At 39.9% G+C, this 14,431-nt stretch overlaps 1 protein-coding gene and 1 long non-coding RNA gene across 2 annotated transcripts; both read left to right on the forward strand.

The window, feature by feature from the left end:
- The first annotated feature begins 1,896 nt into the window (after positions 1–1,896).
- On the forward strand, positions 1,897–5,120 carry LOC311001107. The gene is made up of 3 exons (XR_014596137.1): positions 1,897–2,039; positions 3,102–3,232; positions 4,728–5,120. It is a non-coding gene; the product is annotated as an uncharacterized lncRNA (long non-coding RNA).
- Positions 5,121–6,059: 939 nt separating this feature from the next.
- mbd3a (methyl-CpG binding domain protein 3a) lies at positions 6,060–14,431 on the forward strand. Its single transcript, XM_083992074.1, has 7 exons — positions 6,060–6,207; positions 7,129–7,294; positions 9,734–9,874; positions 10,180–10,270; positions 10,367–10,544; positions 13,344–13,506; positions 13,619–14,431. Exons 1-6 carry the CDS (start codon positions 6,194–6,196, stop codon positions 13,492–13,494), a joined length of 741 nt encoding a protein of 246 aa, XP_083848200.1. The 5' UTR covers positions 6,060–6,193; the 3' UTR covers positions 13,495–13,506; positions 13,619–14,431.

The following is a 14,431-nucleotide window of genomic DNA, read 5'->3' on the forward strand; positions in this document are numbered from 1 at the left end:
CTTGTTCTGGTTGTTGCTCTGTGTTGAGCATTTGGGGTTTTGCTTATTTCTTTTCCCCTTTTTGAACAATTGCAAAAGCCTGTTATGTGGATCTTCCTTTTGTAGAATTAATATGTTTTTTTGTTTATTTTTTACCTTGTAAGATAGTTGTATGAGTTTTGTTTCATGATCTGGAATGCTTTCTTTTTTTTGTTTACATCATTTTAATGTAAGACAACTCTCAATTTAGATTCCAGGAACAAACGGAGGTGTTTTCTTTTGTGCCAGGTGCTTAGAAATGTTAGAAATGACAAAATGATCTGGCTCTAACATACATGTTTTGATATTGCTCTTAAAAAAAAAAGCCTGTTTGAACACAAATCTGTCAGGCCAGTTATAACTGAATTGTCCTGGTGTTTGCAACATTTTTTATAGAAACACTTTTTTTTTGTCTTCAACGCAACCCCCTCTCTCCTCTCCCTGATGTCCCACCCTGGGATTAGCTTGTTGTCTGGTTTAAAGAAGGGGCAGAAGGTTTTGATAATGGTTACTCACCAGTGCCTGCATACTTCTCTGCTACATGGTGGATGATGTTGCATTTAAGGATTTATAGGTTGTACCTTTTTTTATAATACAGATGTATAAAAGCATATATACTTCAGTAACATCTGACAGTGTCTCAGAACATCTAAATGAAGAATTACAGTCGTCGACACTGACTGCCTCAGTCTGTGTGTAAGTTGACTAATAACCTTGTCTACAACTTTGACACTGAAAAACGTTACTTAAAGTTTCTCATCTTTTATGTACTGTTTCTGTTGAATATAATTTTGTCCTTGACTGGCATGTGCATTGATATGTATGTACAGCTGTATAATATGTCCCTATCAGCTTTATCACTGCGAGCTGATACTGATATGTAACAGTATTTGGTTTACCTCTCTACCTGTCATTTCTTCATAAATTTTGCCCCATGGACTAGCCCCAAATATTATTTCCTTTGTCAGTTACTCTAGCCTCTCCACGGGAGTATGTAGTGTTGTGAAGTGGAAGATCGCTACTGAAGGCTTGTGCTTTTATTTCTTTACACGAAAGATATGTATGTCTACAATATTCAAGTATCAAAACATGCACCTGATGTTCTTTGTTATCAAAGTTTGGGGACAACATCTACGTAGGCGATGTCCTCAAAGTGCCTCCAGTTTCCTATTTTTTATATATAAAGTAGATAACGAGAACTGTTGTGTCTATAACAGTAATGTAGCAATAAATGTTCCATTTTTATTAAAACAAAGCCCACTTTTTTCCCAATGACTTCTTCCACAAATCAAATAAACACTTACTTGCATTGTCCTTTCTGGAACAAAGGGTGGACCATGATCCAGCTGATTTAATTGATATATTTTATTAATTAAATACATAAAATACCAAGCAGCAAGATTTCATGGACTGGTAGCAAATACGTTTTTCCAAAGTTTGATTTGTCCACTAGGGGGCAGGAACAAGCTTTACCTATGGGCTTTACATACCGTAATACATCCTACTGTAAAGTAGCTGCACTACACTCATACACATTTACATTACATTTTGTATTATACATTTGTAACACATTTGACTTTTTTGTGTAACGACCCAGAGGCAAATTATTACCCCTGAACTGGAGTGCCGTCTGATTCAAGATTGTGTGTACTTGTGTGTAAATTAGTAAATCCTCACTATGGAACATGCAACATGTATGTGCAATGTAAACGGAGTCGGTACGATGTAGAAAAGTGATTTTGACCTTAGTCCGCCGTTGCAAACAGGATTTCCTTGTCATCTAAATGTGATCATGTTTTTAGTCCGTTTTCTATGGTTTTCACCGGCTTTTATTGTTGTAAAGGAGTTCAGCCATAACCGGAAGTGCTCCCGGCGCATGCGCAGTAGTGTACTCGCGAGCAACATCTCGGAAGTTCTTTTCAGGTTTCACAGCGGCGCGTCCAGCGTTTAGGAGGACACATTTGACCCAAAATGATCGCTAAATTAATCGGCCAGAAGTATGTGTCCATGGCCAAAACATGGTAAGATGTGTTTTGATAATTTATCAGTCGTTAAAACGTAAAGAAGCCAGGTGTGGGCTGACAGAGTCTCAGTGTGTCCTTGGCTAGCTGTTAGCCTAGCCGAGGTCATCGCTGTGGGGACGAGAACACTTCAGCTAAAGTGGCTAAAACACACGATTTTCAGGTATTTGTGGAAAAAGTGTGAACTCCTTAAATGAAATGTGAAAGAAACGGTGTTTAATTTAACCAAGTAGCTGTACGGTCTCACTTGAAAGGCTTGAACTGCTGTTTTCCTTACAGATTTATCAGGTTGATATTTGGTCTATCTGTCTGCCAGTGTCCAGTGTCAGAACAATATCTTTACATGTTTACTTGTTGGCAAACTGATGAGGAAAAATATTTTTTTTTAAAAAAGAAGGGGAAAAAAAGCGAATCACACTGAAATACTAAATTAGCCAATCTATTTATAGTTTTTCCATCCATTTACAGGGTTAGAGTTGCTTTGTTTTTTGTTTGTTAAACATTTTGGCTGGGGTGTTTGATATTTAGGTAACACTTTATTTTAAGGGGTCCTTGTTCCTGTGTATCTACCTAAATAATTACAGTGTAATTACCTATGTAACCGTTTGTAATAACATGTAGGCCTACTTAAATTGTAAATACATAGTGTATTTTGGTGTACTTACATGTCCTTGTTACACTTGTAATAAGAAATGCCAAAGTGGCCTCTCTCTTTGCACAAGCATTTCTTATTACAAGTGTAACAAGGACATGTAAGTACACCAAAATACACTATGTATTTACAATTTAAGTACATGTTATTACATACGGTTACATAGGTAATTACACTGTAATTATTTAGGTAGATACACAGGAACAAGGACCCCTTAAAATAAAGTGTTACCGATGTTTATTATACAAAGAATAATTTTCTAGGTGACACAACAACTTATTTTATAATTATTAATAATTGTCTTTTTTTCCCCCCCAAAGGTGTGTGTTGTTGTTGTTTTTTCTGATCACTTCCTTAATTGTATTGTATTTCCAATATGGTAAATCATCACAATGCCCTCTGCTCCACAGGATCCCAACTCTGGCTGTATGGGGCACAGCTGGTGGCGTAGCTCTGGTCCATTTCACAGACTGGCGGTTGTTTTTGGATTATGTTCCTTACATCAGTGGCAAATTCAAGAAGGATGAGTAGTGGCACACAGGTAAGAGATGGCCACAGAGTGACACTGAGTGAAAGTAGAGCAGGTCAGGGACATTTTAAGTATAATCCCCAATATAATTTAGTTTTGCTCAATAATCACAGTCAGTCATTATTTCTGTAACTACTGCATCTTTTGAAGTCAGAAGCTAAAACACTGTGTTGTATTTACTAGTACAGAACTGGTATTTAAGAATATTATAATATATATATTATAATATATATATTATTAAAAAGATCACATACCCCCCCCCCCCCCACCCCCCCTTATCTGTAGCAAATTTACTGGGTTGTTGCCTACAGCATTACAGTCTATTGTGTCACTGTGTGTAGCAGTGCTGCTTACTTCACCCTCATAGGCAGAAAAAAGTCCCTAGTGGAGTCTCTTCACACATTACATGTTTGTTGGGTGTAGAAGATCTTTTTTCCTGCCCGCTATCGTTGCAGCACAGTGAACAGATGCTAAATGACACAAGTGCAGCACTCATGCACAAATAAATAATGGAAACGGAGGCCGACCTACATCCAGGGACCTCAGGCGGCACTGGGTGGAGATTTGCCCCTGTTTCAGCAATTGTGTCATTGTGACATATTTCTTTATTTCAATGAGCATAGGCAATTTAGTTTTTTCTCAAACAACTACCAGACTGCATTTTTGTGTGTGTCTGGGCAGTTGTGACTTCATGCATTTGTTTACACATCATTTTGCTAGTTCAACCAGCTGAGAGTCAAAGAAAGTTATATTAGTTATATAATTTTGTTATATTGCTATTGATGCTCTTTGACTGCATGTGCTTTAACAATGTGAAGATGGGAACTGTGATGGGGAAATGTAAGATGTCTAAAAAAACAAAAAACAGATAGAGATCATATGTTGACCTTGTGTGTGAACACTGACTGTCCTCCGCATACTGACCTGCTGTGAATATTCCCAGGAGCTAGTTATCCCCGACTGTACTGTAGTCTGACACAGAATAGTGTTTTTGTGGAAAACCAAATCCTAACTTGGACAATAGGAGGTGGAGGTCATAACCTGCCTAATAAATGGTTGTTACTTTATTTTTATTGTATTTTAAGAATCATAGTGGTGATGACGAGATACTCATGGAGCACTTGTTCTCGCCAAGGAACAGAAGTGTCGGGGTGGAAATGATAAACGGAGTGAAATTCAGAGACAATAAGCCGGGCAGTTTAGAGGCGTCAGGAGACACGAATCCAGGACAGTGGTCTATTTTAAGGCTGCACTCTGTGTAGCAGCTTTTAATACGAAAGAAACGTCTGAAAAAGCTTGAACCACTGGAAAAGTGTAGCTCATATACCACATCTTTGGTTTGTCTGGAAGAATATGATTTAATTTCTGAACAAAAACACAACTTTGTTGCTCACACTCCTGACCATGTTGTTTTAACGTTCCATCCAGCCTTGGTATTTGATTTTCCTGTTAGAGAAACCCAGATTTCTACTGTACAACATAATGACTCTTTGTTTTCTACTGCCAGGTTGGTGCTGTATTATTACACAAAGACTACTGCTGACTGCTGCGGCCAGTACCTCGCACTGTTGTCCACCTGAATGCCAGGCCACTGGAAGTCTGTCGTCTTCATCCTGCAGCCCAGTCACCATCGAAATCTTTCTTCACCAACATCCAACTGAAATGCACCAGGGTTTGGACATTTCAACTTTCCACCACCAGTGAATGGAGGGAAAATGAAAACAGAGATGATGAATGGACTTTTGTTTTCATTCCCTTGCTTAATCTGGGTTCAGATATTTATTTTAATCATCAGTCTTCTGTGTGCCGTGGATCAAACCTGGTCCACAAAGGAAAAACTGTCCTTCATGTCATGCTGTAATTGTATTGCAGAGAAGTAAAGTATGTAAGATTTACCTTATGTTGTGCTTGTGTTCAATTATTACATTTGAAATGGGTTGATTGATGATTTTGAGTGTTTCCCTGTTTGTAATATCATGTTCCTGGTTGTGGACTCATGAGTGGAGTTTGGCAACACATCACTGATTGAAAGCCATATTAACTGAATTATGCCTTGTCTGTGTTTATCTGCCATTTATAAACCGATCACTAATCTTCGAATCATAATTTCCAATTTTTGTAGAGAGAGAAATTGTTTGACTAGTGACAGAAAATCCAGTTTTTAATGTTTCAAACTGTAAATCAATTTTACTAATGTGCTCACAGACAGACAAACATTGATGTGAACAGATTCTTAAAAGCACCAGCTAAAACTGTTACACAATAAGTCCGGTCTATTGATTTGGGTGCAGTTTCCTGTCCTGAGTGTTGATGTCAGATATTACAGCTGCTTTTCTTCTATTGGGTATGTGCATAACTGGTATTTTTCTGTGTCTGCAAATCTTATCATACCTTTCCAAATGCAACTGAAGGCTGCAGTGGTGTTACAGAAGTACCATTAATCAACATTCAAATGCAATGTAAATTGTCTGAATCTCCAGCCTGCTCTCAAAGTAATGCAGAGCAAAAAAAAAAAAAAACGTGCAGTAATTTCTATCTTGTAGCAAGCAGGTCCTTGTGGGCTTTGGCAGACTTAACTTTTCAGTTGACGTTTGCTTGAAGTAAATTGTGATATAAATGTAAATAATTATATACTTAGTTTATAAATTAAAACAATTCAAGTTTTATATTCAAATAGTCAAATATTTTCATTAAAAAGTACAGACTAGTGGAGCGTTTCAGTGAGTTGTGACGAGATCACTTTCGGACTAGTTACAGGAGTGCGGCGGATGGATTACAATGGTTATTATGTCAGGGGGCTGGCGGAGTGATCTGCAGTTGTAAAGGTCCTGACGGGACTGAGACAGACAGTGGAGAGATCGATAACAAACCGGACTCGGCGTGAATTCATGACTGAAACAAGAAGCAGCGAACTGGCTTCTTATCTCCACCGAGCCGGTAACTTCAGACAGAAGACCCAAGACACCCGGGACCATGGAGAGAAAGAGGTGGGAGATTTAAAAACGTGAAGTCGAGACGAGAGGATGTTTTAAAATGAAAGTTTCTCTGCAGGAAACGCACACACGCACACAGAGAGGGGGGAAGACATGCGTTTTGTAGTTGAGACGCACTCTGCAGCGAAACCAACACGTCTTAGGTTAGCTATTCCCACTTTTTGTTACAGTAGGTAAACCGAGGGTTGGGAAAGTTTACGGTTTCGTTGTGTTTGGAAACTTTGAACGACAGTAATTGATCGGCTCGTGCGCTGACGGTTACGACGCTGCTAGCTTGATTAGCTAGCTAAGTTTCATTGTTTACACACGCTTGACTTGCGGTGCGATGGGCCCAGACACACACACACACACACACACACACACAGGCCGGTCACGGGGGGAGTTACGGTCACAAAAGGCACGGCTACGGCACATTGAGCTCGTTAAAAAACTTGGAGGTGAACAATAAACTGTCTTTCATGTGGCTTCACGTTGATTTGTCCCTTGAATAGTTGGACTGCACTCCCCCGGACACAGTGTTAGTTAGTTAGAGAGGAGGCAGCAGCAGCCGCTCTGTGTCGTTGTGTTGTGTTGTCCCACTACACAACTGTGGAGCAGTATTATTCACACAGGTGTTCCCCCCTCTGGTTGATTGGCCCTCTCCCCCCCGAGGCTGTGTGGGTGGGTGTGCACACATGCTGTGCTTGATTGACATTTCGTGACACTTTGTCATTGCACCTGTCGGGGAGGACAACCTTCAAAGTTGACTACTGTAGTTGAGTCACCTGAGGAAACCAAGCCCAGCATCAGCAGCTATAGGTCGTGTGTGGGTGTTCAAGACTGTAACTGTTCAGTGTGTGTGTGTTTTTTTTTTTGTTTTTTTTTTTAAATGATCAATGGTCGTGTGATAGTGACTTTTCTGGTTTTTCCTCCCAGTGCACCTGTTAAGTGCATTCTCAACAAGCCCCAGATAGTCCGCGGTCTGGGCAGCAACCTGCTCGCAGATGTGAATGCCAGCAACCCCCGGGCCGGGCGGCTGCTCCTGACCAAAGTGCCCCGCAGCAGGCACAAGCAGCTCTACAACATCAACCATCAAATCAGGGTGAGGCTGTGTGTACGTTTGGTGTAATGAGGCATTGATGTCTGCAGTGGCTCTTGAAGGAAAAATGATATACTTGATCAGAATGTATAGGGTCCTACAGTGATTTATGAAATATGAAATGATTATAATATTATCCGGTAAGCGACCCCTTCAACCTTTTCATGTTATTGTTTTTTCATAATTGAATCAGTGTTTTAAATGATGCCTTTTGAGAGCATTGAGTCTTTAATGTTAAGTGAACAGTAGAGACATGTTTGGCGGTAATGTCAGGCTCAGGTCTTTGTGCATACCTCCAGGGCTCCTGTCCAGACTAACTTTTTTTACTAGGAGCACAAGCAGAGAATTTAGGGGTGCACACCGTAAATTGACTTGCAGGGCAAATATTCACATTTCTCTCATTATTCACCTTTTCATTCATGATCCTCACACACATTGGTCTGCCACCTGTAATGACAGTTTCCAGATTCTTCGAGTCACCCCTTCCACATTTCACCACTGTTAAAGGGATAGTAGCATTTTTTTTAAAGTGGGGTTGTATGATCTACAAATAGCCCCTAAGTACTTTAATTGCAGTAGAAGACTGGGCTGGCGTTGCTAACGGGAGGACTGTAGAGAGTCTGCTACTGCAATTAAAGTACTTAGGGGCTATTTGTAGATCATACAACCCCACTTTTAAAAAAAATGCTACTATCCCTTTAAAAGAAAAATAGCAAATTTAGTAGATTAAAAATTTACTTGCACCGTCTCAAATTTTAGGGGCAAAATGCCCCCATTTAGGGGCAGTCTGGAGCCCTGACCTCTGTCACAGCTTTTTCTATCTAGACAGTGATTTTCCCAGTCCCCTGTGAATTTGCATGAGGATCTGCAACAAATTAAGATCTGGACTTATTTGGCCCTTTCTGAAACACATTCTCAAGTTCAGTTTATTGGCGTTAAATCATGTAACTTTCTTCCACTTAAAAATCTCCCATGTGCCTTCAGGCAAACAGTAGTTAAGATGTCATGAGACCTCATTTTTTAACAGTGGCTTTCTGTGCCAGTCTGCTGCAAAGCTGCAAATGATAAGTCGCTGTAGCAGCAGTCATGTTGTACAGTTGCTCTGTCTGAAATAACTCGTTCACTCATTTACTATGAACTACAAAATAAACATTTAATAGCACTCGTTTAAACAACGAGTCCACGAAGCGCTCCTTTGTTTGAAGATTTTTTAAACATTTAATAGATCATTAAATTTATTAAGTTTAAGTTTGATAGTGAGTATTGTGCCCTAGGTAGAAGATAACAGGTGGTTATTTTGGACAAATCTACATATTAGTAGATGGTAGTGAAACTTAAAGCAGAAGTAAGCAGAATGTTTGTGTTAATATAAGTCTTAAATAGTTATATCTTCCGACAGCAATCACTTACATAGAGTGTTTGGTCCGAAACGCGGGTCTGTCAGTCACTCTGCTCTGCTGTAAGCCGAGGAGAAAACTTCTTGTATACTTCCTTGTATCCTACAACCTTTATCCAATGAGGAGAGAGAACGGCATGAAGGGCTGTGTGTGCAGCCAAGGGATGCGCGTGAATGTGGTGACGTAGGGACGAGGACCAATAGATCCATGACGAGGGCGGGGACTGCTAACTCCATCGGCTGACAAGAAGTTAGCCAAAACGACCGGATCGCTTACTTCTGCTTTAAAAAGACCAATATGTAATTTTCTACTGCTAGGGTTCTCTCAATCAAAACAACAATAAAAAAACAGTTTGGTGGCATTACACAGAAGCATGGGATCATGGGAATAATAGTTCTCACCATCATTGCTACCACTTGGCTACCGCTAGTTTGGATTCCTTTAATGTCAGTTGTTCAGGAGATTTTTCTAGTAGCCAATCTTCAAAACTTTACTTGTCTCAATCCATTCTCCCAACAAAACAAAGGCAAAACGTGCCCCCCCCCCCCCCAGAAATGGAAACAAAAACAGTAAAACACTGGATAAATCTGTGTTTCTACAACTCTGTTTAACAGATATAAGACATCTCAGAGGGGCAGAGAGCCAAGCTGCTGCTAACATTTATGCAGTTGGGTACTCGGATAACTTGAGATCCAGATGTCCCATGACTAGGTATATAATTAAAAATGACCTGGGACGAATTGCTGAATATAACATAAAAATGTGGTTTTGCACTGGATAAAACTTCTGACAGGTGACCACGATGCTGACATATGCATATAAGGGATATGATGCCATTGACGGGCAACCAAATGAAATGCTCTGTTGCCATGATTAAAATCACAGATTTTATTAGGGAAACATTTGGGATAATGTAAGTATGCTACTCATGAATTAATTAAAACAGGTTAGTAATGTGTAGACATTTTAAAACTGACAGAATTTTTTATTTCATTATGAAAAATGATGATAAAAGATAATCATCAGCCATGTTTTCCTCTTGAAGGCCAAGCCTGACTTGAGCAACATAACACTACCAGTTCGACAGACGGCATCCATCTTCAAACAGCCAGTGACCAAGGTAACAAATCACCCAAACAACAAGGTGAAGACCGACCCACAGAAGGCCGTGGACCAACCCAAACAGGTAAGATCAGGACATGCACCTCTGCCTCGCATCTTTTTACTTTACACAGTAAAAAAAAACCCATCGCTGTTAATATTGTAGAACTGGAAGTGAGTCAAAAGAAATTACTGTACCTGCACATTTTGCTTGAGAAATTTCCACAGCGTTTAAAGCCTGCTGATTTATCTTGACTCAGTTTTGGCTTTTATCTTTTTTAGAAGGATTGTTAGGATGAATTTATCCTAGTACAGATGTCTTGAATGAATTGTGTTCAAAACGTAACAGGGACCCTCTTGTTTTTGTTGTTTTTTTTTCCCAATCTACAGCTGTTCTGGGAGAGGAAGTTGAGTGGGTTAAATGCATTTGATATTGCAGAGGAACTGGTTAAAACCATGGATCTTCCCAAAGGTTTACAAGGTGAGGGTAAATGAAAAACATGACTGACATGTACATCTTCATCTGATCATTTTCAACAAGCTTGACCTCTGCCTCTGCTTTTGTAACTCTTCCCAGGTGTTGGCCCTGCCTGCTCAGATAAAACTTTGCTTTCTTCCATTGCGAGTGCGCTGCACACCAGCCCCTCGCCAGTCACTGGACAGCTCACTGCTGCAGTAGAGAAAAACCCAGGAGTGTGGCTCAACACAACACAGCCTCTGTGCAAAGCCTTCGTAGTGACTGACGATGACATCAGGTAAGATGCCCACACCTGCAGCACAGCTGTGGTTGATTGATATCAAAAACAAACTGATACAAAGCTGAATGCACTTGTTGATAGTTTCTTCTTGAAGTAGAAGTTTTGTCATTTATAAGGTTATTGGTTGTTGATGTGTTGTTGAACGCTGATTAACGCTGATTAACCAGACATACTCATCTTTTATTGTTACTAACTCAGGAGCACCCCTGGGCTGTGTGAGCTCTCCGTTGCTTTTCACACTTTATACTGATGATTGTAAAACAGAATGTCCAAATACTTTTTATTTTGAAATTTTCAGACGACACTACACTGTTGTCTTTGTTGAGCCCTGAAGATGATCCTTGTGTTCATCAGCATGCTACAGACAGATTAGTGAAGTGGTGTGAAAACAATTCACTCATTATTAATTCAAAGAAAACAAAATAAATCATTTTTGGTCTCCCAGTGGGTTCATACCCTCCACCAGTTACTGTACATAATGCTGAGATTGAACAAGTTTCCTCCTATAAATATCTGGGCATCTACGTGGACGCTACTTTGTCCTGGAGTGTACATGTAGACTTTATTTGTTGCAAAGTACAACAACGTATTTATTTTTTGAGAAGATTGAGGTCATTTGGAGCAAACAAACACATCCTGTTATTATTTTTTCAATCTATAGTGCAGAGTGTTATGCAGTATGGAATTAGTGCCTGGTTTAGTTGTTTGTCTGTCCAACTTAAAACCAAACTAACCAGACTGCTACATATCTGTTCAAAGATTGTGGGTCAAACTTTGGAGTTACATTTTCAAGCAGCATACACTAAAAGAATGTTGTCTCTTGCAAGTAATATCTCATCTGATCCCTCTCACGTGTTATTCGAGGAATATCAGCTTCTGCCATCAAATAGAAGGTTTAGAGTTCCACAAGCTCGACTGAACAGGCTGAGGAACTCTTTTGTCCCTCGGTCTGTCAAACTGTTAAATCAGAGTTTGGTCTCTAAGGCTGTCTTTACACTGCACGGTTCAAGTGGCCCAATTCCGATTTTTTTCTCAAGTGGCTCAGATCGGATCTGTAACATGAATGTGTAAACGGGACAAATGCGCATGGAATCGGATATTGTCAGATCAGATTCAGGCCCCGTTATATGTGGAAATAAATCAGATACAAATCGGATCTCTGCCAATGCGTCTGCAGTCTAAACAGACAGATCGGATCTTCCCTGGCAATGCGTGTCATACGTCATCAATGATAATATTAATTCACGTGCTCACGCGTCTCGCTGAACCTCTGTAGTCCGTGATTGACACGTGGGGCTGACCTGGACTACCGTGGCCAGCTGTAATCACTGTCACAGGCGTTACAGTGTTTAATAAACTCGTCGTCCCTGTAAATGAGGGAAACCTCAGTGACCAACGAGTTAAAATAAAGGTTTAAATAAATAAAAAAAAAAAAATTTTGTGGTGTCCGCGCGTCTGTTTTTTCCCCCCTCACTAGTTCTTGTTTTCATATAGCCACTACAGTAACATTCATTTCTATGCGGATCGATACGAGGGCAAGCGACGGAGCGCGAGATAAACACCAGATTTCACATTTTCCTACCGGCAAAAACTGAACCGAGCCGATAAGAAATCAAGAGAGTAAAAACAAACATTGTATACAAATGTGTGAGGCTGTCCCCGTCCTCACTACGTGAGCGACGGAGGATCAAACGGTGGCACAACTGTCACCGTCACTCAGCTGCTCATCTCACAGCAGCTCTGCTCCACGCAGCCACTTCACTAACGTTATTTTGTAACGTTCACTTTGTAAGTGACGTGTTGGATATAAACTCTGAACACCAGACTCACCTTTGTTTAAAAATATTCTTATATTATTACGTGACAATTTCCTGAAATCGCTAGTTTATTTCCAGCGGGTCGTTTCATGCAGGCACAGCAGGTGTAAATGCAGATTATCAGATCTGGGTCACTTCTGATAGAACATGTAAATAGACCGTCAAAAAAATCGGATATAGGCAACAAATCGGAATTGGGCATCAAGACCTGCAGTGTAAAGACAGCCTTAGTCGACCCTAAGGTTCATGTACAGACTGAGCACTGGGTGTTGCACCAAAGACACATTGTAATGTTGGATTTATGTTGTGAATGGAGTTAGGAGGTAGTTTGTGTTTCTCTTTAAATGTGACCTTTGAGGGTAACATTTACGCTTTTTGTAAATGTATGTTTTTTGTATTTTGTTATTATTTGTGTGAAACGACAAATTTCAGAGTGATCTGACAATAAAGTATTATCTTATCTTATTCACTATTGCAATAGAGTGACCAAGATTAAAATGGTTACAACTGAATCATGTCACAGCTTGTGTATAGTTACATAGTCGATGTTGAACTGGAACGGTTTAGTGGACGATTCGGCTCCAGTATCAACAACATCTATAATGTATTTTTGGCATTGCCCTGATACAGAGGTTTGGGTTCTTGTGGTACCTCTGGTCTGTCTCAGTGGTTGGCTGTGGCTGATGATGACGACATATTACACACCTTCGTATACTGATGTTGTCTTGTGTTGCCACTTTGAACCTGTCATGTTTGTTGGGGGGGCGGTGCTGCTGGGATCAGCCGAAGTGTCGCTGCAGACTGTGCAGGCTTGGTGTTTTGGTGGTTATCATGTGACATTGCCACACACACCTTTCTTTAGCTGTGAGGATGTTTAAAGTAATAATTGGGTCTGTGCTGTGATCGGTTTTGTATTCATTAGCACTGGATATATATTTTTTATTTTATTTTTTATTTTTTCCTGGTGTGTGTCCTCCAGGAAGCAAGAGGACCTGGTGCAGAATGTGAGGAGGCGGCTGGAGGAAGCCCTTATGGCTGACATGTTGGCTCATATAGAGGACACCACTGCAGATACAGCAGCCACTAAAGAAGAGGAGAAGGTTGAGCAGGTGGACAAGGAGGAATTATAGCCAAGGTACACGGTAAGGATCGAGTATTGCTGCATCCATCCCCAGCCTTTTATCATCTTATACTGTTCAGGAGTGTACATAGTGCATAACACAGTAACATGTCTCTGTCTCATCTCTCCTACAGGTTTGTTTGACGTGAGGTTTGCTGGTAAACTCCTTTTTATTTTCAAATATTTGCCCCACGAAAATTTTTGTATACACTTTAATTGAAATAGACCCTAAGTGCAGATGTTCTGCAGATTTTGTTAACCTAAAAATGTATTTGTGTTTCTTAAGTTTTATTTTTCTTTTCTTTTCTTTTTTTACATGTGACCATGTAATCCAAAAGGATGTTTTGAGTTTTACTTTTCAGTTCATTTATACCTCTACCCATGTATGACTGTTTGGATGGTGCTCTAGACAATGCAGTGTTACACTCTGTTAACAGCTATTCAAGTTTAAAGTTAAAACATAAACCTGACGTATGTGAATGAAGTGTGTGTGTGTGTGTGTGTGTGTGTGTGTGTGTGTGTGTTTGAGTTGTATCGGTTCATGTTCATAACCTCTGAGGGTGTTACTGTTCAACAAGAACATGTTGCTCTTTTACATTTGAACTCTGGCAGTGTAGGTAGTGTTGTTCAGTTTGCAGTATGTTTACATGCTCACAGCATTCTTGAGGCTGTGTATAATCACATTTAGACTGATTAAAGGTTTACAGTTCAAAGTGGTGTCACACTCACAATATCCTGAGTTTACATGGTTTTAAAGTTTGGGCCATGTCATTTGTATTCATAGAAGAGTTGCCTATATTGTTTTGCCAATAACATTTGAAGAAAGAAAAAGAAAAGATGTGCACCCTAAGAAAATACAAAAACAATTACAACACTGATGTACCTCATGACCTGATGTACTGTACCTCATTACAAGATTCATTATTTGTCTCTGTATCACTGTCAAA

This window comes from Trachurus trachurus, assembly GCF_905171665.1.
Source record: "Trachurus trachurus genome assembly, chromosome: 17".
Classification (NCBI taxonomy): Eukaryota; Metazoa; Chordata; class Actinopteri; order Carangiformes; family Carangidae; genus Trachurus; species Trachurus trachurus.

Bases quoted from the DNA above. Each gene is read 5' to 3' on its own strand.
- mbd3a (XM_083992074.1), top strand. The intron at 7,295-9,733 runs GTGAGGCTGTGT...TTCCTCTTGAAG, and splicing joins ACATCAACCATCAAATCAGG to GCCAAGCCTGACTTGAGCAA. The intron at 10,545-13,343 runs GTAAGATGCCCA...TGTGTCCTCCAG, and splicing joins GTGACTGACGATGACATCAG to GAAGCAAGAGGACCTGGTGC.